The 27,077-nt window shown below is 39.5% G+C and overlaps 7 protein-coding genes across 7 annotated transcripts; 3 read left to right on the top strand and 4 right to left on the bottom strand.

The window, feature by feature from the left end:
• Positions 1-296: 296 nt before the first annotated feature.
• On the bottom strand, positions 297-2,270 carry K441DRAFT_597518 (uncharacterized protein; the record flags this gene model as incomplete). Its single annotated transcript, XM_067645071.1, has 4 exons — positions 297-658; positions 845-1,960; positions 2,010-2,128; positions 2,197-2,270. The coding sequence occupies 4 exons, from the start codon at positions 2,268-2,270 to the stop codon at positions 297-299; spliced, it is 1,671 nt and encodes a 556-aa protein (XP_067496334.1).
• Positions 2,271-2,487: 217 nt separating this feature from the next.
• Positions 2,488-3,843, bottom strand: K441DRAFT_671779 (Redoxin). Its single transcript, XM_067650463.1, has 5 exons — positions 3,653-3,843; positions 3,408-3,514; positions 3,184-3,347; positions 2,971-3,117; positions 2,488-2,901 (listed from the first exon to the last, which is right to left on the bottom strand). The coding sequence occupies exons 1-5, from the start codon at positions 3,700-3,702 to the stop codon at positions 2,866-2,868; spliced, it is 504 nt and encodes a 167-aa protein (XP_067496335.1). The 5' UTR covers positions 3,703-3,843; the 3' UTR covers positions 2,488-2,865.
• A 1,879-nt stretch (positions 3,844-5,722) lies between these two features.
• On the top strand, positions 5,723-6,605 carry K441DRAFT_24257 (DUF1348-domain-containing protein). Its single transcript, XM_067640723.1, has 3 exons — positions 5,723-5,792; positions 5,911-6,014; positions 6,062-6,605. The coding sequence occupies exons 2-3, from the start codon at positions 5,938-5,940 to the stop codon at positions 6,438-6,440; spliced, it is 456 nt and encodes a 151-aa protein (XP_067496336.1). The 5' UTR covers positions 5,723-5,792; positions 5,911-5,937; the 3' UTR covers positions 6,441-6,605.
• Positions 6,273-7,389, bottom strand: K441DRAFT_671781 (uncharacterized protein). Its single transcript, XM_067650464.1, has 3 exons — positions 7,275-7,389; positions 6,869-7,214; positions 6,273-6,801 (listed from the first exon to the last, which is right to left on the bottom strand). The coding sequence occupies exons 1-3, from the start codon at positions 7,287-7,289 to the stop codon at positions 6,755-6,757; spliced, it is 408 nt and encodes a 135-aa protein (XP_067496337.1). The 5' UTR covers positions 7,290-7,389; the 3' UTR covers positions 6,273-6,754.
• A 139-nt stretch (positions 7,390-7,528) lies between these two features.
• Positions 7,529-8,968, top strand: K441DRAFT_671783 (rRNA processing protein Ipi1). Its single transcript, XM_067650465.1, has 3 exons — positions 7,529-7,727; positions 7,784-7,856; positions 7,908-8,968. The coding sequence occupies exons 1-3, from the start codon at positions 7,680-7,682 to the stop codon at positions 8,816-8,818; spliced, it is 1,032 nt and encodes a 343-aa protein (XP_067496338.1). The 5' UTR covers positions 7,529-7,679; the 3' UTR covers positions 8,819-8,968.
• Positions 8,969-11,835: 2,867 nt separating this feature from the next.
• On the top strand, positions 11,836-13,197 carry K441DRAFT_452717 (uncharacterized protein; the record flags this gene model as incomplete). The annotated part of the gene is made up of 6 exons (XM_067641707.1): positions 11,836-11,923; positions 11,985-12,047; positions 12,114-12,149; positions 12,203-12,365; positions 12,415-12,677; positions 12,725-13,197. Coding segments are annotated over 6 exons (1,086 nt in total), but the record flags the coding sequence as incomplete, so codon positions are not given.
• Positions 13,198-14,150: 953 nt separating this feature from the next.
• Positions 14,151-14,780, bottom strand: K441DRAFT_671785 (uncharacterized protein). The gene has a single exon (XM_067650466.1). It carries the CDS (start codon positions 14,708-14,710, stop codon positions 14,321-14,323), a length of 390 nt encoding a protein of 129 aa, XP_067496340.1. The 5' UTR covers positions 14,711-14,780; the 3' UTR covers positions 14,151-14,320.
• Between the last annotated feature and the right edge of the window lie 12,297 nt (positions 14,781-27,077).

The following is a 27,077-nucleotide window of genomic DNA, read 5'->3' on the forward strand; positions in this document are numbered from 1 at the left end:
AGATAAGCTCAAAGAGATGACGTTGGCCATGCGCAGTTTATGAATGGGCTCTTGTGTATTATTTTCGTCTTCTGGATTGGGCATGTGCTTGAGGAGATCGAGATCGAGGGACGATGTTTGCAGCACTTGAGCGGAGTCCTATGAAGTAACATAAAGAGAAGATGCGGATACAATTAGAAAGTCAGCTACTCATCTACTCACCCTGTTCATATGATCGGGGAGGCAGCAAACTAGATGAACAGAGTTATTATAGGATCATGCTTGTATTACAATTCATTAAGGTACCAAAACAGTAGTTATTCATCATCATCTATATCTGGGCCTATGCCTTCCCGATCCTCAAACACCATGAATTCTCCGGCTTCGTCTCCCAAGATCTTCAGCCATAATTCCTTTACTTCACCTAACATGGAGTCATCAAATGCGAGATCCGAAGAGGATGGCGAAAATTCTAAGATCTGTCCACTAGCTGACGATCTCTCTGAAACAGAGGACGGCGGCAGATGATGCGCTGCTCCCGAGTGTTGCTTATATCGGATAGACCAAAGAATGGTTGGAGTTGGCTGCATGTCTACAGCCTGTAGAAGAGACTTGACGGCTTGCTCAAGTAAGACGAAGCCCAATTCACTATCTAGGGCAACACTAGCGTATAAGACACCTAAAGTCTCAATTAGTACCGTCTTAAGACGAATAGTGAGAACAGGCGTGTATGAAAAGGCCCAAATCAGGTTGTCAGAGATATAGATCGTCAATGAAGTTCAGACAATGTAGATAAGTATTCGTAAAATCAATCATCATTTAGGGCAGATAGAAGAAGCGAGGTTAAGAAGTGGAAGAAACTTACTTTGTCCAACTGGACACTCGCCGGTGTCTCCTGAATGTATTAATAGATGAACAGGTGGCAGTTCTTCCTCCTGATCCGAGCCCTCGCCAAGAGAAAGACTTCCAAAGGGAAATACGATTACAGCGCCTGCAGGTTGCGGGGCTCCTTCAGCAAGAGCTGGGAATAAAGGCTCAAGGGCGGAAGAGACGATAGTGACAGATTTACAAACCGCAGGCAGGTCTCTCAAATCTGAATAGGTTTCTGGCCTCGAGGCTTGCCGGGCATAGAATGGCTGTAGATTATCTCCGAGACCAGCAATCCAGCGTGTTGTAATGGCTTCACCATCTTGTAGGTGAACTTTAAGCCTAATTGGCTTTTGGGCATCATCTGTAGGCTCATTATCTTGAGCGTCAATGCTTTCCGGGTGTGCAAAACCTTTTCCAAGCACATAGACCGCTCCTCCCACAGCGCCAGCACGACATGCAACTTGAGCAATTTCGGATAAGCCTCCCCATTTTGGAACGACAGATCCAAATCCAGGGCCATACATGCCAATGGAACGCAGGTGTCGTGAAATACGGCGGAGGGCAAATTCTGTAGTTGTGTGATTGGGCGCAGATGGTGACAACGCCAGTGCTATGACAGGGGCTTGCAGCGCAACAGGAAAGTTGAACTGTTCGGAGAGGAAGGCCGGAAAAGGCTTTTCTCGGTGCTCTTCCCAAACCTCGGGTTGATCTTCGAACTCCGCAATAAATCTTAGAAACTTCATAAGCGCTCGTTTCGCTTTGAAGTCTAAACTTTGGTCGGCGAATATGTCTTCTCGTCCGCTTGGCACCTTGGTCAATATTCCCTGACCGCTGTTTGCTCCATCTGCTGTTTGCCCCCCGCTGGAAGCATTACTGATTCCACCTTTTGAGGAATATACCCACCAACTTCCAACAGCCAAGAAGTCTAGCTGGCGATAAATCTTAGACGAGACAAGTATTGGCAATAAGGCAGATCGCGCGTAGATAACTTGAGGAGACAGCGAGAGGTTGTAAGCTCGAGAGAAGGATAGCTTCGGGGCATCAGCCTCTGGCTTTTCCTGGGAAGATTGCGAAATGGAGACGTTCGTGTAGAGCGATCTCAAAGTACCATCTTACTGTGTCAGTTTAATAATCGTGAATGAGTTTCGACACAGATGTACCTTCAACTACGTTCTTCGACCAATCCTCAGCCTCTTGTAGACTGAAGGCAGCCTCAGCTCCTCCATAATAGTTATTCTTGTCAATATGCAGCACTCTTCTACCCGAGCGGGACAAGGCTCTTTCATGAAAAGCTGCGTCAGTCAGAATTTGCAGACTTCATGTTGGCCAAAGTAATGAGCAACTTACAGGGCTAGAAGAGACTGCTTTATGCCGGTGCCTACAATGAGAACGTCCCAGTCTGTGCCATCTAGAGTTTCCATGGCGGATGTGTTTAGAGGTGAGGTCCAGGCAGAGAAAGTTCTTGTAGAAAGTCTAGCGAGAATGACTAAGCAACAAGTGAAATTTCAGAGCGCCGATTTCAACTTTTCCTGTATCAACACGCACGCAACAGCAGTTTTCTTCTTCATGGGTTATTGTGAACGCGGGGGGTCTTCAGTGACTCTCTCTGTGCGTGTAAGACTGAGATTCGTCCTGTATCTACTGCTCTGGATTTTGCGTGAAAGAGCGGCTCGTTTGTGACGCTACATATGATTCCTTTCAAGCACAACTGTCATCTTGTAGGCTACGATCCTTAAACATCAGCCAATCTCACGCAAAGAACTAACTTTAGGCCTGTTCAACCTTGAGAGCCTATCTCAAGTTGTTCATCATTGGAGTATTATGCTACTTGAAGGAAAAGTTCCTCAGAGATTGTTGAACACCATTAGCCGCCGGTTCAGTGTGATCATGGCCGCCAATCTACTTTCCTTCGGATCGTTTGGAAGGAGAGCATGGGAATCTATTTACGCTAGCTCTATCTGACCCATACCACCTTCGTTGCAAAAGCCTGGAAATAGATACCAGATGCCGTTGCACTTAAAGCTTTGCAAGCACAGCTTCAGCTCCGGAAACCTAGTGTAGGTGAAGTTAGCATATGAACAAGGGGTTATTCCCCGAATAGGATAATTGGTTTGGAATTACCGAAACTTCGCCTGGGCCCTTCTCGTTCTCAGCGTAGATGACCTTGCCATCATCGAAGATCATTGCCCAACGGCCATTGCGGTCGCCCATTCCTGCTGGCCAACCATATTCCTTAGAGAAGAATGTCTTTGTATCGCTTAGGAACAACTGCAACGTATCTCATTAGTCACAGCTAACAGGTATGCGGTCTTGGGCGAAGCTGCGGCAACTTACAAGATCGTCGTCCTTGACACCATTGACTTTGCCCCATGCATTCATGACCCAGGCATCATTTGATGCGATGACAGCTACAATATCAACGCCCTTCTGCTTGAAGGCCTTAAGGTTCTGAATGTAAGGGGGAAGATGACGAGCTTGGCAACCAGGAGTGAATGCACCTACGCGAATTGAGGTGTCAGTATCCATGCATATGCAGTAGAAAGCATAGAATGACGAACCTGGAACGCTGAAGAGAACAACCTTCTTGGCTTTGAATTCCTTGCTGGCGTCGTACTCTTGTGGACGGCCACATGCAGTAGGGTCGTCATCGGTAATTGGAGCCCAACTATGATAGACCTGTCAGGCAAACCTAAAATACAGCCATTTCGATGCCTGAGGACGTAGATGCCTCTGCATGTCAGCCGCCTGTCAGGCGGCCACCGGCTGAGTAACTGTGGGGAATAGCATGAGTGAAGAAACTCACTCGAACTTGACCCCATCAGGGAAAGTATCACCGACTTTAAGAGGTGCCATTTTTGATTCGTGAAATTGATTGATTGTAAGGGATATTATTCTGCTTGATTGACTGCGGTGTGAGGAGTTGAAATTGCTAGGAAAGATAAACACGGTTGATCAGTAAAGAAGTTGTTGCAGGGTGGGGTGTTTTACAAAGCTGCAAGGGGAGGGGTCTGGTGGGGCGGGAGGCTGCGTCACTTAACGTCCTAGCCACCCGATCGAGCCAACCCCCCGATCGAGCCACCCTCTGAGCAGAGCTCTCGTATGCACAGACTCTCACTCAAATCGTCAATTCTATCTAAAAATATCGTCCTGCATTGGTAGCTCCTTCCAAACCTTCTTCGCGAACGTTATTACACCTCGTAAAGCTCCACGTCTTTCCTTTTGAGCAGCCTCTTCTTGCTCCTTCTGCTCCTTCTGCTGGAGCTTCTTAAGAGCCTCCTCTACTGATAAGACTCGTGCCTTCTTATATGATGTCTTCTCCTTACTACGACGTTGCCTCTTCTGCTTCTCCACAAGCTCTGTATTTATACGCTGAAGAACGGTTTTATTAGCAAGAGTACTTAGAGCAATTTGCTGTAGATCAAGTATAGCTTCTGAATGTAGGGGTGGTGCACCTTGTAGAATTAGATTAATAACTTCGTTAATCTTCTCCCCTATAGATGGAGACATAGGGATATTAATTCGTACCCCATCCTTATTGGTAAGGCTTGCGAAAGGAGGAGTTTTGGGCCGGATCTTTGATAGAACAATAGAAGGATTAAGGGGAATAAGGCCTGTTGCCCGCCATGTACTAGCTATATTTGTTGGAGATATAGCTTCTTTACGCGCAGCTTGATAATATTGTAAGAACTCCAGCTTGGTGATACTTAAGGCTCTATAAAGCGTAGAGTTATGGAGGTGCTTTTTGTAAGCTTTGGCTAAGGGCTTAAATATACCGATATCGAGAGGCTGAAGTATATGCGTTGAATGGGGGGGGAGGCAGAGAGCTACGATCTTGTGAGCCTTATAATACTCAATGAATTGTATTGACACGTGGCTCTTGTGGCCATTAAGAATTAATAAGCGATAGATTCCTTGGAGTTGTGGCTTTGTATATAGGTTAAAGTGGTGCAACCAATTAAGAGTGATGTCCGAATTTGTTCACCCCGAATCGCTTACTTGGATAACCGTTTGGTGATTAAGGCGTGGGGTTATCCAAGCTTGTTGTATTTGCTTTCCTTTAAAGATGATATAAGGAGGTAGCCGATATTGATTTCCTAAGACGCATTCGATTAAGGATACCCACTCGCGATTACCTGGCTCTGTAATAAAGACTTTAGCCTCTAATCGTGATACTAACACCTTAACCTTATCACCAACTCCTATTGCAATTCCCTTCTCATCTATATTATATTAATCTCCCTCAGAGACTCCGTACTTAGCGACCGTAGCTGTATACAACTTAAACTAATCCTTAATAATCTTAGGGTCTTCGGCATCCTTTTGCTTTTAATTAAGGCCTCTAGCGAATCGAGCTTTGAGTTCTGGGTGACGATTGAGGAAGTTCTTATACTAGTGTTGGCCAAGCTCCGTAAAACACTTTTTTGCTTTGAGAATATCTTTAGCCATAGATTCGAGGTGCTGGATTTGGGGTGGCCACCCCCAGCTTCCTATAGTATTGATCCATTTGATGATAGAATCCTCCTCAAAGACTGTGAGCTTTTGTTGGGCTTGATGGGCCTCTTTGTACGATTGGCGTCCTCTCCAACGGTGGTTAAGAGTCGATTGTGGTAGGTTATAAGTTTTAGTAAGCTGACGAATAGATTGGTTGGGGTTAGCTTCTAAAAGCTTAATTGCAATTTCTATTTGAGCTTCTTGATCGAGATCAAGTAGTGCGGCAGCCGTAGAATCCATGGTTGTGGTGTAGGAAAGGTAAGACGCATGAGAAAAGGGGTGATTTGAATCGCGATCGGCGGGTGGCTCGATCGGGGGGTTGGCTCGATCGGGTGGCTAGGACGTTACCCGCGGCCGCGGAGATCAACGACAGCTGCACGCTCTGCGCGAAAGGTGAATAAGCTTACAGGAGGACTTCTTTTGCACGAGATTGACAAATTGATGAATTCTTGGTATGGAAAATACAATGTGCTTACATAAATTTGCTAATGCATTTCTGACGTAATGGCTCGCGGTTGAGGGTACACATAAAAGATTGCATGCAGTAGTAGCATTGGTAACCAAAAATAGTTCTACAACAAAACCAGCTATACCACCATGTCTCTGAATCCCCCATTCACCGCAGATACAGCGCAGCAGAAGGTTAAGAAGGCTCAAGACCTTTGGAATACACAGTCAGATATCTTCCATTCTTACTATTGCTTAAGCTGACGAACAGCAGGGACCCTAAAACCATCGCCAAAGCATACACTCCTGACAGCATCTGGCGCAACCGCTCAACTTTCCTCTCTGGAACCCAGGCAATTGAGGAGTTTCTCACCAAGAAGTGGAACAAGGAGAAGAACTACCGTCTCCGCAAGGAACTTTTCGCCTTCACAGACAACAAGATTGCTGTACAATTCTGGTACGAGTATCAGGATGCTGAAGACGGCATGAAATGGAAGCGTTGTTATGGCTTAGAAGATTGGACTTTTGCTGAAGATGGTAGGATGCGCAAGAGGCAGATGAGTGGCAATGATGTCGGGATTTCCGAGACTGAGCGTTGGTATACGGAGGGCAATGACGTTAATGATGTAGAGATTAGTGAGGCCCACTGGTAGAGCGGCTTCCTTTGAAAAGATGTTCCCGCGCGTAGCTTTGGGTCTTTCATAACACTCCACTCAAATAATAGCTAGTTTTTACAAATGCGCCCAGTTGAGACCTGAACACATATCTCCAAGGCTTCTGGAGATGGTTTCGAACGGCTGAATTTTAGTTCGAATTAGGTCGAAGGTGTATTTCAAGGTCATAAGCCATAAGTTGACATGCTCTGAAAATCCCAGGCCCTTCCAAATATTATTCCTAAACGCCGCTTATGTAAGGGTATCTTGCAGAACGCCCAGCCGCCAATAAAAATCCCAATGCTACAATCTCGTCAGGCTGGGGGTGTATCATGAATGACAACGAGGAGAAATTTTGAATCTGAGATAAGAGTTAGGATTGGTTGACAAATACATGCCTAGAGCATTTATAAAATTATTCCTCTCACCTGGCACAATTACTAACTCATTTTTCTTTGTCNTCAATCTCAACAACCTTATCTCATCGTCATGGTCGAGCCCCTCTACCAACGAGCCAGCCGAGTTGACAAATGACCAAATCATTCTCGCCACATCTTCTGCGCTGTGTATCCCTCCCTCCTTTCTTCCATTACTGTAGCCTTCCGGAGCGTTGTCGAGCGCAGCGGGTAGAGTACTATTTGGGTTGGTGGAAGAGGTATTAGAGATCAAGCCCGATGTTCGCACGATGGCACCAGTTTCTCGAGATAGGACAAGGGTACTCTGCACACCGGGCTTCTGGCTTAGCCTTGTGAGGAGGGATAATGTCTCATCGGGCTGCTAAGGATTCAGTGCTTCATTTTCCGAGGCCGAGGTAATTTGAAGGTTTGCTCTTACGGCATTTTGGGTCATGATCGTGCTAAGAGACCCAGCAATTTCGTGTGAGGAGAGTTGAAACAAGTGCAAGGCTATTCCCTGGCAGTTGGACTTCTGAAAAATCCTTCGGTAGAGGATATGGAACCAATGCTAAAAGGGAAAGTCGTGACAAACAAGCAAGCATTTGAAGATTGATGTCTTGGCGCAAATAGCCGCTAGTGCACATTTGTTAAAGCGTGTTTTCGAGAAATTCTCCACATGAATCAACGTGTGATGGCTCCTCCATTACTACCCGCCCCATGTCGCTTATCGTGAGATAGCTATCAAGTATATTATATTACCATTTATAAACTTACATGCTCTTCGCGAAGACCGAGCATTTGCAGATTCGTCGAAAGCGGTGGCTACTAGACAGCGGTTGAAGAAATGGGTTCCAGCGCGAAAAGAAAGAAGGAAAAGAAGAAGGATTTTCAGGTTCGTTGAGAGTTACTATTGTAATTTGTATGTGTTTTCTAACCATTGTACTGCAGAAACCGAGGCTTAAGGTCGGGAAAACAAAACCCAAAGCGGCCAATTTCACAGATACTAGTTTCAAGGCCAAGTGTATATGCCTCCGTTGGCCTGTCTGTTGTGCAATGCTTATAATAGTTTTAGCCATTGTTTTGACTCAGCAATCACTCTCTACTGCTGCTCCTTCATCTACCTCCCAGTTTTCTCATCATTTGTCGATGCTTACGCATAGATCTGATACTCAACGTAGAGAATCGCTGGCATATTTGACTTCAGCTGTTCTCAATACCCCGCCCGGCGCACGGCTACCACAACCAGTGGCTGTAATTTTACCTGAAGTACAGCGTTTGATTCTTGATGGTTCGAACAGCGTCCAGCAGCAACTCCTGAAGTTGCTCCAGAGTCTGCCACCTGCAGACATCGCAGGCCATGCTGATCAAATATTGCTGTATACGCGTGCCGGTATGACACACCTAGCTGGAGATATTCGATTATCCTCGCTTGACGTACTGGAATGGCTCCTGCGGGTTGTTGCGGACGAGGTCGTTGGCTGCGCTGGCGGATGGGTGAAGACTTTGAACTGCTTCCTTGGTCTTCTTAGCTGGCAAACTGATGCTTTAGGGAAGTGGTCCTCGTCGAAAACAATTTTGGGAAAGGCGGGAGGCGAGAGCAAGATTGTCGTGAAGCAGATGAATGCTTTTGCCTCTTTCCTAAGAGCAGGTCTCTTGGCGCTATCGGAGGAGACTCAGATGTCTAACGTCATATCGACCAGCCTCCCCCTCTGGCATCTGGAGCAACATACGCTTCCTCAGCGCTCAAACGCTTTTAGGCATTTGAATCTTTTCGGCGCGCCACGTGACGAGGAGACAGAAATGTACCAGGACAGGGAGGAGAGGCAGCGGGTATTTCACGAAAAAGCCGAGGTAGCTATTATGGCTGGATTAGAGAACGCCAAGAAAGGTGGGGGTGAACTGGGACGCGCAGCTGCTCAGTTAAGAAAAGCCATAGTTGATGGTATGGCTGATTTTCGGGGAGAAGAAGTGGGCAATAACTGAAGGAAACGTAGTTTTTCCATGTCTTCGCATGAATTATGATGTATCCGGGCCTTTGGTGACAGATAGAATGAGCGGATTGGCAAGCCACATTCGAGAAGCAAAGGCTCCATCGTGCATGAATCGTAGTTAAAATCAAGACGAAGCTCTGCGATCATATGCAATCAACCTAATCTATGAAATAAATGTAGTTATAGAGCCTGATCTACCCGGTGAAGTGATTATTACCTCCATGCGAAATATAAAGCTGGGCCTTGGCGATAAACGTCTGCATATTCAATTACTTCAAAATATATACCCCATTGCCTCATGTTCCTGTCAGATATATCGTAGATGTTCCCTTGCATCTTCCTTTGCCTTCTTGCTTAAGCTTGCGACCCGTTGGCGACCTTTGGAGGACGTCCAGTACGGATAGATTTAGGTAATAGAGTCTCTAGTAGATCGTTAAGATCTTCGTTTCCGCAGCGTCGCCCTTTAGTAAGAATATGTCGACCGGAAAATACCAGGTCAGGAACGAACTCGCACGGGTTAATTTACGAAGAATAAGAGACTGTATATACATCAGGAAGTCGTCGTCAGATCTACGGCGTATTTGGTTAATCAGTTAGAACTTCTGTTGAACGGTAGAACTCGTGTATTGATTGATCTATGAAAGAATAGAGACTATATATACATGATGTAGGTGCAGGCAACAGGAACGGGTGGTAAGCAATTCGATGGTAAGAAATAAGGTGGCGAGTCATAAGGTAATAGGCAGTAGTAAGACGATAGTTAGCAACTCCGATTCAGGTCAACAACTTCAAGGACTGATGCGACTTCTAAAGTTCCATAGGTCGACAAAATACAACATGCAGTAGAGACTTTAATGCCCAATTCGGCTGTAATTTTATCATAGGAATTTTAATCTATTGTGTTAAGGCATATAACACACGATTTCAATTGGATGGAGATGTCCTCTGCCCTTGCGAAGCGCCCGCCGTCGTGATGTTGAGGCATTGATCTACGTATACATTATCTCATAAATTAGACGCTGCGTAGTAGAATTTAGCCCGAACTTAGTTACTCATACCTGCTCCCTACATTTTAAGATTCTACAACGAAGCGTCTAAGAGCTTATGGGCGTCGCTTTAGCAGTAGCTGAATTTTTTAAAAATCAATTTTTTGCTTCTTATAAAGTATGGGCTAACTATAATAGTTATAGTGGTAATTGATAATATAATATATTCTTTAAATAATTATCTCCCCCTTTAACTTTTTGTCAGGTGACAAAGTCACCTCGCTTTTTGTGCTGTGGCTGAGTGGTGCGGAGCTTGTCACCTCACACTTTTTATATAATATAGCTACTACGTGCAATAGATAGAGAAGCTAAGTGTGAGGCATATTGCTAGGGTGTACGGTAGAGAGCAGGCAAGCCGAGCATAAGTCACAAGAGGGTCGATGGAAGAGGACGATATAGCAGAAAGTAGAGTAGGACAATACCTCGTACAGAGACGAACCCATGAGGGGAGGAAGAGTTGCAAGCCCGAGGAGCTTATAAGGGGGTGCCAAGGCCTAGCCGAAGGCCTGGGCAGCTCTCAGCCGGAGAAAAAGGTGGCCGATATTCGTCCTTACGCCCGCACTAAAATCGCTCAATTTCTCTACCTAGCTAGTACCTAGTCATTTGCCCATCTCTTCTCTCACATTCATGTAGCTTTTAGTATACCAATTATGACTGATTTACGTACTTTAATTACCTTATAAGAAGGCATTGTGAGGTGTGAGAGTGGTAATAAGTGTCTTGTTTACATCAAAATAGTGTAGTGGGCGCACGGACGAATATCGGCCACCTTTTTCTCCGGCTGAGAGGGCAGTCCCTGAGGGCTCCCGGGATGCACCCGAGTAAGTGATAAATATCCCTTACACTAGGGAGCTTTCGTCTTATAGTATTTTTAGAGTAGTTAGACGTAGAGAATGTAGTAAGTGTTGACTAAAATTTGATCCTACTACCTTGTTACCTACCTTATAACTCATTACTCCTTATTGCCTATACCTTACTTATATATATAAGGCTCCTTAGAGCCAGTTTAAATAGATAGAGTCCTTATTTACCTTCTGATCTACCTTAATTAATAGTAAGAGTTTGCAGTAATTTAGTAGTATGGTAAGTTTAGTGGTTAATTTTACGACTGTAAGCTTTCAGGTGTTAGCGACTCAGTCAATCGAGGCACGAGCACGGTATGAGGGACGCGCAAGCCTGTACGATTGGATTGTCTATAAACGAGAATCTAAAGCTAGAGAAAGGAAAGGAGAAGAAGAGCAGCGCCGGTTCTTTTATGCGGTCCTCTAGTCACGTGACCGCGAAGTTCTGCCAAGTTCTGTCAGTGCCGTAACATCAGGACCTTTATAAAGAATTTTAGGGATACTAAGGACTAGTACGCACGTACCCTTCCCCCAAATTCTCGAAGGGTCCTAATTTATAAGATAACGTATATACGGCTTTCTCACATTTGTTTTTCGGATTTAGGCTCACCGCTTTGTAGATCCGTGCGATCCTACTGGTGGCAGAAAACTTGGCTTATGCAACCAAGTTGATTGCAATACGAACGACGCCTTGTAAAGCTTAGTGAGGAAATAACAGGTAATTACATTTCGATTATAAAGCAGCGCCTTACTTTTCTTCAACTATTTAATGTTGGCAAGCACTTATACTTCTTTTATCTAACAATACTGACTTTGTTTAATTATACTAGTTCCTTTTAGGCTGTAACTTTCTAATTGATATAGCTTTGTCTTTGGCTCATTCACCAAGGGCTTGCTAAAAAGTGGGATAACCTTCAATTATTTGCCACCTATATCAGTCAACCAATCAATGGCACAGTTAGAACCAGTAAGCGCCAGCACCTACCACTCAAATCTCAGCATTACTCATGAGCTTCACTAAAATACCCACTTTACTCTCTCTGTAGGAGAAAGTTAAGTCAAATTCAGACGAAGCAACGCATTGTAGCCAGGATATTCTTAGTGACGACGGTGAAGATGGGTCTAGTGAAGACGAGTCTGGTAGCTTTCAACCTGCAACCAATCTGCCTAACTCACGAGTTATCAAACGAAATCTGGAAGATTTGATGCGTAAGTTATTCAAATATTTGCATTTAGGCGCAAGGTGCAAAAACTAATCCAAAAACCGAAGTTCTCGTTGAAGGGCCCTATCTAGATCTGAATCCAGAGTATCAGCGAGATGTAGTTTGGCAGCGTGAGTCCCGCAACATCCAAAAGAACTAACTTCACCTTCAGGGAAATGAAACTGACATAATACTAGCGGAGCGGATGACGGGCTTAATCAACTCTCTGATGGGTATATGGCACTTAGTACCCTTAATCCGTCGGCTTTGCTAATTTGATGCACAGAGAATTTTTATATCCCTCTAGTCATATTCAATATTCACGAAATACAAGTCGAGGATGGTATTCGATGGCAACGGGTATGCGTTGACGGCAAACAGCGAATATCATCTGTGCAAGCTTTCATGCAAGGAAGGATTCCTTGTCACGATAGATACGGAAATAAATGGTGAGTTGATTCTGATTTAAGAAATCTCAAATCCTCTAATATTTCGTAGGTATTACTCTGGCAGAACTGGAAAGGGTGGTAACCCGATCAAAGGACGTCGAGTCCTTCCAGAACATATGAAGAAAATCTTTAGACAGAAGGAATTCGTCTGTTACGAATTCAAAAATCTTTCTCCGAAGCAAGAAGAAGATCTGTTTGGAAAAGTACAGATGGGCGTTTCGCTGACACCAGCGGAGAAGATGCGGGCCACATCTGGTCCGTGGCAGGACTTCACCCGGCTATTCGAGAACGACTTCTCTTCTGTTGTGGGCCGTAAGTCTTTTTTGCTCAATTTTGTCTACCTTGCTAATGATTTGTAGTTGCTAAAACAGATCGAGGCGCAGGGTTTCGGCTGCTTCTTTGCTGTTTCAGCCAAATTCTCGAGGTTCAGCACCCAACTAATGCCAACGGCAAACCAACACTACGAACCAATTCAAAATATCTTCAGGATATATTCGTAAAGAATATCAAGGCACTAGATGACGCTACAAAGTCTCACCTAGCAAGCGTTTTCACTACTTTTAAGGAACTGGTTGGAGAAGATCTGCAGACGTTTAAAAACAATGGCTATCGAACCGTCAAAACTTTCGCACCAGTCGAGCTCATTGCCGTAGCAGTCCTTATATCTATGTACGGTGATTCAAGGAACAACGCTTTACTACTCGGGGACGTCCGAGCGATGCGACTGACCCTTCGTCAAACTCGACATGATCTGCAAATGAATCAGGGTACATGGGATGCCATTTGGGAATTCTTGGAGTCGCTCGAGTCATACAGAGGTGTTGTGGACGACTTTTGTGAAACCGTGAGGAAGACTACCACCAAAGCTCAAAGGGAGTTGAAGAGTAGCGAAAAAGCTAAACCGTCTCACAATACAACAACATCTGAGGTACCAGTCATAACCAACCCCACCGTTGGAAGCAAACTTTCGAGACCGAGGCTAGGTACGAGGCCATCCCCTTCACTTTTCCTCCACTCGTCGTCACCGGATTCCGTGCTACCTTATGGCGATGATCAGGATCATGATATGGCTGGCAATGTTGCCAGGTCACTTCCCCTCAGTAAAACTACTGTTACGCCATCAGTCCCAACGGCTCCAATCGCTCCCATGGTACCTATGGGACCGAACCTCAATATAGCGGGCTCTAAGCCGAAGTCAGCGAGCCCAATCACATCACCATTCGGAAATATAACTATTAGTGAGCAATCAACTGTGAGTTCTACTCATGGGAGCGCTCCGGATAGTGCTGTGACTGAACTCCATTCTGCTAAGAGTGCCATCACCACCCTACCTCACCTTACAGAAAATCAGGAAAGAGAGCGACAAGATCTACTCGCTCAGTTTCGCGCAAGCCGTGACCCTAGCTCTAGCTCAGACCTCGACGACCTCCCAATTAGACCTTTGAAACGGCGGGCGGAGATTGAGCTTAGGAGAGCTGGAGAAGGTGTGAGAGCTCTGGCTATGAAGCGGCGGGGCTAATATTATTGCTGTAGCTCGGTGCTGAAGGTCTAACAAGCTCATGAGTTGGTTCGAATGAGGAACGTTGGCGAACTATGGTGATTTTTATGTTTAGAGGGCTTTTGGCGGGTTGTACTCTTTAATCGTGCTCCTTTTATCTTTGGTGCATTATATACCACGGGTAGCATATGTTTTCATTTTAGGTATGCGTTTAGCATTGCATTGTATCGCAGGGCTATGGTCTGAGGTTTCGCTCATTGCATGGGTTGTGACTTGCGGCTGGGGCTTTTATGAGCTTCTTTATTGTGCAGCGGAATCTCTCAACGCCGGATATTTGGATATACATAGATACCCACGGCATTATTAGCAGATTTGCAATATTCAAAGTAGCCTCAACTTTTCGTTACCGTATACAAATCTACGGAAGGCTACCTCTTGGTATTTTTGAATCTCCCGCTCAGGTTTGGGCAGCCTTCTCCCTTTGCGCTTTATTGGCTCTTGCCCTCATCATCAGTCCTCTCAACCTTTCCGTCCCTTTGCTATACACAAACTCTATCACCCGACCGACTTTCTGCCCGGTCTCGTCCATGGCTAGAATAAAGATGTATTCTCCCCCGTATGCCCATTCCTCATTAGCAATCCTAGCGTCCTTTAAATCCTTGTGAAATTCCGCCTTACTAGTTGCCCAAATGATGACTTGGTTCTGCTCTTGGTCCTCCGAGACCTCTTTTGCTTTTACTGGGAAAGATGTCATGAGTTCTTGTAAGTGGGAGATGTGTGTCGCAAATGCAGGATTGTCCAATGCAGGTGGAGGAGAGCTGACGCGGGTGCGAATATATGACGGCATGTTGGTGTACAAATGGAGGGAGTGATTTAAATGTCTCGAGGAAGGTGGGCTTACAGCTCGGCGTGGTCCGAAAAAAGCTCGGCGTGGTCCAAAAGTTCAACGTGGTCCGAACTTCAAATTTAACCTCGGACCACGCTCAGCTTCGGACCACGCTCAGCCCTACGCATATGCGATGCATATGCAATTCAAATAAAATAGAAAATGCAGTTGTTAATCTTAAATTGCAAATATTCTAGCGTATATGCCCTGCATATGCAGGGCATATGCAAATACCTTTTTAATATATATATGCCTAGTATATACAATCTATTAACTTATACTACCCTTTAAAGTATCGCTTTTATATTTTATATAAGGTAGGCTGCGCTATAGTATCTACCTAAGTATCTACTACGCATATGCTTAATATATACTACGCATATGCTCAACACATGCTTAGCATATACTCTACCAATATATTATATATACTTACTAAAAGCTATTTAACTACTTTAATATTTATTTTAATAGAATTTAAAGTATTTAATAAATAAAAATAAGAGGTTATATGCCAGGCATATGCGGGGCATATGCAATAATAAAACTAAGTCATTAAAATATTCTATATATAATGTATAGTCTTAGCATATACAGAGCATATGCTCACTTTATATACTTTACCTATTATATCTTTATATTAAAGAGATCTTACTCCCTATATACTACCCTTTAAAGTATTGCCTTTGTGTTCTATGCTATACTATACTAAGTATATAGTATATATTAAGCATATGCTAAGAATATACTGAGCATATACTAAGCATATGCTACGTATATGCTTAGCAAACACTTACTAATAAGCCGTTTTATTATCGCAATATACTCTTACAGGTATATATATATGCTTAGCATATGCATTGTATATCCAGTGCATACGGTTACTAAGGTAAATTGTGGCTACTAATGCGCGTTCTGTATGGGTAAAAGTTGAGTACCGCCGACCTTTTGCCGGCGCTCCATCGGCGACCACGCTCAACTTTCGCCGACCCCCATCGGCGACCACGTTCAACTTTCTCCGGACCACGCTCAGCTGTACCCCGGAGGAAGGTTATCCCTTGCACCGATAATATGGTTCTCGGAGTTGTGGCACGTGCGTAGCCAATAAGATAGCTAGAATTTTGGGCGGTCGGTGTTCTGCCAGGAACACCAAAACATGCAGCTTGTAAGACTTTATAGATAGACCGAACTTCTAATATTAAATATAGCACTAAGATAGTATGGAATTGTAAGTTTAATAATAAAGACTTTATTTTATAGACTTAATACCCTAATTATATACCGTAGAATATCGCTTAACGCACGGTCTCACCTGGCGCACGATTTTCCTAACCCTGCTAAATCCATTTAGTAGGCTAAACATTAATAAAAACTAATAAAATTTATATAGTATATAGATGTTCTATAGGTAGTTTAGAATATTAACTTTTTTTTTAAAAATATTTAGTATCTTTTAAAATATTTAACTTTTAAATATTTAACTATTTTTAAAACTTTTAAGTATAACTAAAGTTCCACTATATATGATTTTATAATATTAATATATAAAGGCTTACAAAGGCTTATAAAATATAATTAGGAGGTTTTTTTTATTAAAAATACTATAATAATAAAGTAATTAGCTTTAAAAATCCACTTAATTATAAAAATCACCTAGTTATTATATTTTAATATAGCTATATAAAACTTGTATTAAAAAAAACATATATATACTTATTTTATATATATTATTAAAATTTAAGTATAAAAGGCTTTGATTTTATTTGGTATATATATAATACTTTAGATTTTTTTTTAAAATAAAAAAAATCTAAAATTAGTAAACTATTATATTACTATAAAGTAAATAAACTAATAATCTATAATTTATAGTTACTAATACTTATATAATACTATATATATATCAAAATTAAAATTCTTAAAGCTATATTATAGAGTTTTTTTATTATATAATAAAAATTTAAGTATTTTTAATAAAAGTGTATAAATAATTCACTATAAGAGCTTTTATTAAATAATAAAAAAACTATATATAATATATATTTACTTATAAAAGGTTAAATATATTACTTTATACTATTTATATATATTATTAAGCTTAATAAATAAGAGTATTTTAAATATTTTACTTTTTAACTTATAAAAGTATTTATATATTATATATATTAGTATTTTATAATATAATATAGTATTTTATATATAAAAATTAATTATATATATGTTTTAGTAATTGATAGTTATAAAATCTTCTACTATATAAGTATAAAATGTTTTAAAAAAAATACTTAAAAAAAGACTATTAATTTACCTATAATAGGTATATATTAAATAGTTTTAAGCCTATATATATTATTATATAAATATATATAAGTATTAAAGGTTATAAAACTTAAATATTTTAAATATTCTAAGTAGTTATTTAATTTTTTGCTCTAATTGCCTAAAAATTATATATATAAAAATTATACTATATATTAATATTTTCCATTAAAAAAATATCTAAAAAGCTTTTTATATATTATATCTATAATATATTAAATTTTTAGCCTAATAGCTTATAGGGTTGTTATGTTATAGAGGTGTAGTAGGGTAGGAAAATCGTGCGTTAGGTGAGACCGTGCGTTAAGCGATATTCTACGGTAACACAAGCAAAGAAGAAGCCTCCCCTAGCGCTATTAGTACTCCCTAATGTTACGGACGCTTTAAGTACGATGTTACGACTACTTGGAGAAGAGTCGGAAGAAGCTAGTTGGTTGACTCGAGCACGGTCTAGGATGGAGCCGATAGAACCATGTGACGAGGAATAGTAATCAAGGTCACATGACATGCTACGTATAGGACGGGAGGAATGGGAGGAACTCACGTACCTTATATATAAGACGTACATCACGTACAAGAAGGATTTCATAGGAGTATGGTTATATATTTAAGGACCCTTAGTCCCTACCTAGATAGTTCCTTTCTTGTAGTAATTCTTAGAATACAATTAGAGTTAATCTGTTAGGCAACCACTCCACTAGTTATTATTACGTTGTTAACTTTAACTTGCATTACCTATACACCTAGCCTAATAACAAGCCCATTATAGTACTTGCTATAAGGTTCCGTTATATAATTACTACCTAGTTACAGTATTAAGTATAGAAAGTTAAATAACATGCTACCAAAAGCAGCTACTATAATGCTATTAATGGCGGCAACTACTTTAAGGTTAGGTGACACTAGTATAGCAGATACTAACTTATAGCAACCTATAACGGTTAGACAACTATAAGAGATAGTTAACTAACTAATAACTAATAATGCGGCGCTGGAAGAAAGGATTAACGGGATAGGCGTAGTAAAGGTTAAGTTACTATCGATTAAAAGATTTTTAGGAGAGAGATCGAAGCTTAAAGGATTCCTTATATAAATGCACTTTAAGGTCGCGCAGGAAGGAGCTAAGCTAGCAACACCTATAAATCAAATAGCGTATATAGGATTATTCTTAACAGGAAGAGCACTTAAATAGTTTAAGCCTTACCTTATAGAAATCCAGGTAAATGGAATAATAACTATGAACTAAGAGGTGTGGTTTATATTCTTAAGCTAGAATAGATTTATAGAACAACTTACGCAAATATTTGGGGACCCGAAGGCAGTAACTACGGCGGAAAGAAAACTTTAGGATATTATATAATAAACCTTAGCAATTAAATATATAATATAGTTCTAGACATTAGCTATATAAGTTAAGTAGAATAATAAGGCGCTTATAGCATAGTATAAATAAGGACTTAAGGCTAAAGTTTAGGATATAATTATCCTAATAGAAGATATAAACACCCTAAGGGAGTTAATAGATTAGGCGATTAAGATTAATAATTAGATCTACTAAAGGGAATAGGCTAAAAGAGGTTAGGATAGAGTTCTATAGTTATATAAGGCGTAAAGTATATAACAACTAAAGCTAAGTTAGAAACTATGGTATAGCGTAGAGCTAATAGACCTAAGCGGTACTAAAGAAGCCTATTATTACGGCACTGGCAGAACTTAGCAGAACTTAGCAGAACTACGCACCGGCAAGTTGCTACAGATTGCCGCATATTGCGATTACGTGACGCGAAGATCTTATAAAACATTAAACGGCGCTGCTCTTCTTCTCCTTTCCTTTCCCTAGCTTTAGATTCTCGTTTATAGACAATCCAATTGTATAGGCTTGCGCGACCCTTTTGCCGTGCTTATATCTTAATTAATTAAGTCGCTAACATTATCTAAAGCTTACTCTACTCTTTCTTCCTAAGAAGGAACTTAAATATATCTATAAGAATATAGAATAGGACCCTAAGGATATTATTAGGACTATAAGGATAGGACCTAAAAGAAAAGAATAAAACCCTAAGGAAAGGACCTATAAGATATATACAGACTAGAACCCCTAAAGAAATTACCCAGAATTACCTAATACCCCTGCTACTATACCACGAACTATAGTAGTAGGTAAAGCAGCTGTAGGACCCTTAAATACTTTAAATGAAGAAATAATTAACGTTTTAACCCCTTAGGCGGAGCTTACGGCTGCTAATACCGAAATTAAACAACTGCGAGAGCTGCTTAAAGCTAGAAATACCCCTATATCTAATAATAAGTTATTATTAAATAACTAAAGACTTGCTATAGTCCTTTAGGCCCTATCCTAGCGCCTTAGTGGATCTACTAAGGCCTATATAGCACTAAAGCGGTTAGTAAAGGTTGTAGATCCCCTACTACTTATAGACGGAACTAACCCTATATTTAATAATTAGAAGCTTTAATTACGGGATAAGCTTAAAGTTAATATAGACTACTTCCCTAACGCCTAAGCTAAAATGGCCTATATTTTCGGCCGTACTAGCGAAGACACCTAGACGTATTTACGCCCGTAATATACTAAAGACTTAATAAACCCCTTTATCTTTAAAGAAGAAATAATTAAATACTTATCTTTTATTTATAAAGACCATTTTAAAGTATAAAACGCCTGCCTTAGCTATAAAAGCCTAAATATAAAAATAACGGAGACCTTTTCGGCCTTTTAAACCTGCTTTTTATACCTAGCCGGACAGGCCTAGATCCCTTAGGAAGACCTATTACCCAACCTCTTTAATAAGCTTACCCTAGACCTATAGCGGGCTGTATTACTAGCTTATACTATAGTATAGACGTTAAAGGAACTTACGGACTATTACCTAGCTATTAACTGAGGCCTTTATTAAATTAAGGTATGCGCTAACTGGCTAAAAATTAAAAACCTTATAAACTAGGCTATAAGTACTACAAGTACAGCCCGTAGTACCCCGGCATAATTAGTAACTCCTATAGTTAACCTAGCAGCTAGCTGCGCAGCTACCCCTACTACGGGCTTAGTGTATACCCGGCCTATATATAGCGACCCCCATATATAAGCCCTTAGCGATTAAGGAGCTTACTTTTCGTGCGGTTAAATAGGCTACCCTATAAGAAATTACCTAATAAAGGTAAAGATAAATAAGGTCCTATTAATTTAGGAGGATAGTATAGAGCTAGAAAAAGAGGAACCCTAAAGAAAGACTTTTCTTTAGGGTTAAAAGGGATTAATATATTATATATTAATCTAGGTCGGCTAGTTAATAGAAGAAGCTGTACTATCCCTTATACTTTATTTTATAATAGATATTAAGTTTTAACCTTTGCTTTAGCTAACTTAGAAGTAAATGCCTTTACCTTAATTAATATAAAGTGCGCTGTAAAACTAGCTGACTTTTTAAATGTACCCCTTAAAGAACTACCTAAACTAGTCCCTATTTGCGGTTATAATAGACGGATAGAACTACCTATTATAACTATCTTGCGGATCTACCTCCGTATTAACGGACGAAGGTAGTATAATATCCCCTTTCTTATTACGGACCTTAAAAGCTATAATATAATCTTAGGGAGAAAATGGCTAGCCTATTTAGGCTTATAGCTTAATATATAAAATAGGCAGCTTATTTAGCCCAAAACTATACCCCTAACGCCTTCCTTTATAAAAGAGATTAGTATTATAATAGAAAACCTTATACAGCTATAGATAAACACCATTTACTAGGCCGATACGACGCGTAGGGACTAGGCTTTTAAGAAGGATATATAGCTTAATCCGTAATAGATCTGTATACTACACCACCCCCTAACTACCTATATTACACTACCCGCACTAGAGACTTAGGAAGTTAGTAGTAGCCTAGCTAAGTCTCTAATAGAGAACTTAGGCCCTACGTAGCTATAAAGAAAGGCTAGGGATATTAGATAATATACTAAACTAATAAATTAGAAAGATAACTTATAGAAAATAGAATATAAGCTAAGGAAGACTATAAACCCTATACCGCAAAATACAGCTTAATAAATATCCGTAAAGAAACCTATAGACCTCCCGCTAGTTAATATCTGCTATATTAGCGCTATAGGATTCTACCAAAACCTAGTTTAGCCTAATACTATTGCCTTTATAACTAGCTTATATGAAATTAATTAAATAATTAAAGAGAAAGAAGCCCTAGCTTAAGAGAAAGGCGAGCTTATAGATAAGGAGTTAGTAGAACAGAAACTGCCCTATTAATACTAGAAATTTAAAGATATCTTCTTTAAAGCAGCGTCTAATGTACTCCTGCCTTACTGACCATATAACTATAAGATTAAAATTAAGCTGGATAAGGTGGTTACCCTTAGCTATAGCCCCCTCCGATAGTAATCTACTGCCAAATTATAGGCTATAAAGTAGTATCTTATTAATAACCTGGATAAGGGCTTTATTAAGCCTAGTTAAGCCCCTTTTAACTTACCTATTCTCTTTACTAAAAAGCCAAATAGAGGACTTTGTTTCTGTATCGACTACTATAAGCTTAATAATTTAACCCTTAAAGACCGCTACATACTGCCTTTACTTAATAAGACTTTGGCCTAAATAAGTAGAGTTAAGATCTTTATAAAGCTTAATATCCGCTAGGCTTTTTACCGAATTAGGATAAACCCTAAATTAGAAGACTTTAATATATTTTAGACTCGTTACGGAATATATAAATATAAAGTACTGCCTTTTAGACTAACTAACGGACCGGCTATATACTAACGATATATAAATAATATACTATTTAACTACCTTAACGACTTCTGTATAGTATACCTAAATAATATTATAATCTACTCTAAAAATAAACTAGAATATAAAGAGTATATCTATAAAGTCCTATAACGGCTTTAGAAAGCTAGCCTTTAAGCTAATATTAAGAAGTTAGAATTTAGTATTAAGCGTATAAAATACTTAGGGTTTATTATTAGTATAAATAGGGTCAAGGCAGACCTAGAAAAGACGGCTATAATTAATTAATGGGTACCCTTAAGGACCGTAAAGGGGGTGTAGTTATTCTTAGGGTTCTATAACTTCTACTAACGCTTTATTAAGAACTATAGCAGAATTACCTAGCCACTAAGCCTACTTACTTATAAGGACCGGCCCTTTTACTTTAACACCGTATATAGGCAGGCCTTTAACGAGCTTAAGAATTGACTGGTCTCTACTCCCTTACTCGTCTATTTTAACCTAGAACGGCCCTTAATGCTAGAAACCGATGTCTTAGATAGTGTTATAGCTGGCGTTTACTCCCAAAAGTAGATAGACGGAGAATAGCACCCTGTTGCTTACTATTTGAAGATAATGGTAGATGCTAAGCTGAACTACCCAATTTACGATAAAGAAATGCTGGCTATTATCTCTAGCTTTTAGCACTGGCGAGCCTAACTAGAAGGCACCCCTAAGTCTATTAAGGTAGTTTCCGATTATAAGGCCTTAGAATATTTTATAATAATAAAGGCCCTTACGGCCCAATAGGCGCGCTAGGCGGACACTCTATCTTAGTTTAACTTCCTAATTATATATAGGCCCGGCGCCACTAATCATGCGGACGCTTTTATAAGGCGTAAATAGGATATAAATAACTAGATAGCTATAAAGATCTTATTATAGACCTAAGCGCTATTACGACTAGAGTACCTTAATTTCTAGATACGGGCAGAACTAAATATAGACTCTTTAGATGCTAAGATATGCCCTGTTAACTCTATAGAACTGGACCTTATTAATAAACTACTGTAGGTAAACTATATGGCCCCTTCTCTACAGGAGTACCGCGAAAAGGTAAGAAATGTTTCTAGTCCGTAGTCCCTTAAAAGTGGACTACTTAAGTACCGTAAATAGCTAGTGGTAGTAGAGGAACAGAACTTACGAACTTAGCTTATTACTAAAGCACACGCCTAGGTCTCTACGGCCTACCTTAGAAAAAATAAGACCTATAGAATTATTGGCGACCGCTACTACTGGCCCAGAATAATTATAGATATTGACCGCTATGTACGGAACTGCAATGACTGCCGTAGGTCTATAATTCTATAAGATAAGACCCTAGGACTATTAAAACCCCTCTTAATACTTAACCGCCCCTAGTAATATATCTCTATAGACTTTTATAAGCTACCTCTAGACCGTAACGGATATGATATGGTTATAATCCTAGTTAACCGCTTTAGCAAACGCCCGTTCTTAATTCCCTGTTATAAGAATATTAATGCTAAAGAGGCAGCCTAACTGTATATCTACTATGTCTACCGAATTTACGGACTACTAGATACTATTATATCCGACCGCGGGCCGCAGTTTATATTAGCTTTTTAGAATAAGTTTACCTAAATTCTAGGCATTAAGCTAAAGCTTTCTATGGTATATTACCCCTAGATAGACGGTTAAACGGAGATTATAAGTTAATACTTAGACTAGAGACTCCGGCCTTTTATTAACTACTTTTAGAATAACTAGGCCGAACTGCTACCCTTAATAGACTACGCCTAAGCTACCTTACCCCACGACTCTACCGGATTTGCCCCTATTTAACTAGAAATAGGTTACCTACCCTATATAAGCTTTGACTAGGAAAGACTAAAAGGGCCCTAGACTATACGCGAAAAACTATCTTATAAGGAAGCCTAGCAGTACGCTAAGCGCTTAGAAGAAGCCTGGAAAGTAGCCTATACAAACCTAAAAAAGGCTTAGAAATTAATAGAATAGTAGGCGAATAAGTATAGGCGCGAGCCTAACTTTACTATAGGCGATATAGTCTGGGTTATAATAAAGAACTGGAAGATAGAACGGCCTAGCCGTAAGCTGGATTATAAGATGGTAGGACTGTATAAGATTTTTAATAAAGTAGGCAACTTGTATAAGGTTAAGCTCCTAGACTTAATTAAAGTTTACCCTATTTTCTTACTAAATAAGCTATGGAAAGCTGTAAATAACCTACTACTTAGATAAAAGAATAAACCTCCCCTGCTAATTTAAGTTAACAATAATAATAAATAGGAAATTGAAGAAATACTAGCCTGTAAACTTGTAAAGGGAACGTTAAAATATCGTGTTAGTTAGAAAGGATATAACCCAGACCCTACTTAGTACCCTATATAGAACTTTATAGGTAGCCCCTATAAGCTTTAGGAGTTCTATAGCCGTTACCCTAATAAACCTAGACCGCTAAAGTACCTAGACGAGTGGATAGAATGCTAGTATAATAAAGACGATAAGCTACTAGAAGAATATAAGGATAAGAATACCTTAGAAATTTCTTAGTTACGTAAGGTCTTAAGATATCTAGAAACTTTAACTAGCGGTTAAAGTTATCTAATTAGTTAGATTCTCTTGCCAAGACTTTTAGCGGCAAAGCCTAAGGGCAGGCTTTTTTAGAGGGGGGGGTAATGTTACGGCACTGGCAGAACTTAGTAGAACTTGGTAGAACTACACACCGGTAAGTTGCTATAGATTGCCGCATATTGCGATTATGTAACGCGAAGATCTTATAAAATATTAAACGGCGCTGCTCTTTTTCTCCTTTTCTTTCCCTAGCTTTAGATTCTTGTTTATAGACAATCCAATTATATAGGCTTGCGCGACCCTTTTGCCGTGCTTATGTCTCGATTAACTAAGTCGTTAATACCTATAAGAGATGGAGTAAGAAACTATAGAAACCTAAAGGTTAAGGATTTAGTAATTATAGAACTAAGAAATAGAGGCTAAACTAGGGATCTTAGTAGTAGAAGATGTTTAGGCGGACTCTATAGTAAAGTTAATAGTTTAGAGATAGAGCTTATATAAATTGCGGAAAATAAGGTTACTTCGTAAGGGATTATAAAGATAGTTAGAGTTACTATATAATAAAGGGAACTAGACTAATAGTAGAAGATATATATGTATAAAGGGATAATAGTATACTATAAGGAACAAAGGAATGTTTAATTAAAAGTTTTGCATTTTGCTATAATAACGCATACCAAATTTATAAAGACGCTAAGTATAGCGTAAGCTATTGGCTATAGAAGCCAAAATCTATAGAGTATAGAGGAACTAACGAACTAGTTTACAGATTAGATATTAAGGATAATAAATTCGACGTAGGCGAAACATTCCGTAATAATAAGGTAATAAAAGTAGCTTACTAGGAGTATATAGCTATTAGAAATATTATACTAAAGGTAGAGGATAATTCCACTATAAAATAGGGAATATTAGTAGGGATCGAAACCCTACTAGATATAATGTCTATTGCTTTATAAGATGTAAGAGAAATAGGACAGCGAACTACTTCGGCACTTAATAAAGGTAAAAGGCTAAAGGCTTAAGATTCTTAAGATGAGATAAAAGACGACTAAGATTCTTAAGACGAGATAAGGTATACCTAAGGACCTATAATAGACAGAAACCAATAGAGTAGGGTAGTAGCTTAGTTTAAAGATATATAAATAAGCTCGGGATAGAGTTTCCTATAGGCATAAGACTCTTAAGATAAGATAAGTGAGATTTAAGACTCTTAAGACAAGATAAGAACACTAAGTAAGCTTAGTTAGACTAAGGCTAGAGCAAAGCTTAAGATAGAAGTAAGCTTAGGATTAAAGAATCTAAAGGACTAAGAATTTAGAGTATAAATAAGGACACCTATAAATAAGAGGTAAGGAGCTTCTTTATAGATTAGAGAATCTGTAGTATAAATAGCAATTAGACTAGGAGACAGATATATAGACCTAGAAGATTTACCAGGAGAACGTAGTGTTTAGCCTAAAGATTAAAAAATCAATACTAAGATTAAGAAGTAGGAAAACTTTAAGAATTTAAGCGTAAGGCGCAAACCAAAAGAAACTATAGAGGAATTTAGATAAAGAATTATTGCATAGCAAGATTAGAAACTAGATAAAAAGTCTAGTATACTAGGTCGTATAAGGGACAGAGTACCTATATAAAAAATCACTAATAGGCCTAGGACAAGTACACTAAGAGCTAAGTAGCTTATTAAACTAGAATAAGAAGAGGATCTAGGAATTCTAACTAGGTTTAAGGAATAACATATAAAGGGCTGTTATAATGCAGTAATAAGAAAATACTTCCTTATGGACGAGCCGTATATACTCTAGCAGCTATACTAAAAGTAGTATAGGTAGAGGCACAATAATAAGTGGGAAGATTTCTATATATAGTTAGACGAGAAAGTTATTTAAGACCACCCAATTATAGAAAAGGCTATAAGTTATATTAAAGGAGCCTTAATTATAACGTTAAAAGATTTAAAGGAGCGGTTAGAGGACTGGAAAAGCAAGAGGTAAATTATAGTACTTGTAAATAAAGTTATAATACTTAAATTAATATAAGAAAGGTTTAAACTTAAGGATAAAAATAAGCTAAGAGTTAACCTAAGATATTAAGCATATTATACATTGGTATAGATTGCGTATATAGATAATACGTGTAATATATATAGAGCACTAAAGGATAAGAACTAGAAGTACCTATTAAGGATATACTGGTTGTCGGATAAGGCGAAATATCGAAACGCTAAGTATATGTATAGTTGGTACCTAGTAGAAGTATAAGCTTAAGGGGACTTAATACTTTAGCTAGGAAGATTCTTTATAAAAGAATACCTAGAGAACACGTGTCTATAGTATATTAAAGACAAAAAGTAAACTAAGTATTGGCTAAAAATAGACTAAGTATAAATAGGATCAAGCAGCTAATAGTTAGGAAAAGTAGAGGCCTATAGAACTAGAGGGAACTAGTAGTAGAGCCTTAGACACTTAAAGGAATTTAAGGATAATACCTAAATTTATAAGTTAAGTAGTAAGATTAATAGTTCGAAGCATTAATAGATAGTGAAGCAATAAGGAACCACATCTCGCTAGCAGTAGTTAAAAGAATAGGGTTACTATATAGGAAAAAGGAGCACTCTTACCTATTAGTGACAATTTTAGGAGATCTAAT

This window comes from Cenococcum geophilum, assembly GCF_001692895.1.
Source record: "Cenococcum geophilum 1.58 unplaced genomic scaffold K441scaffold_109, whole genome shotgun sequence".
Classification (NCBI taxonomy): domain Eukaryota; kingdom Fungi; phylum Ascomycota; class Dothideomycetes; order Gloniales; family Gloniaceae; genus Cenococcum; species Cenococcum geophilum.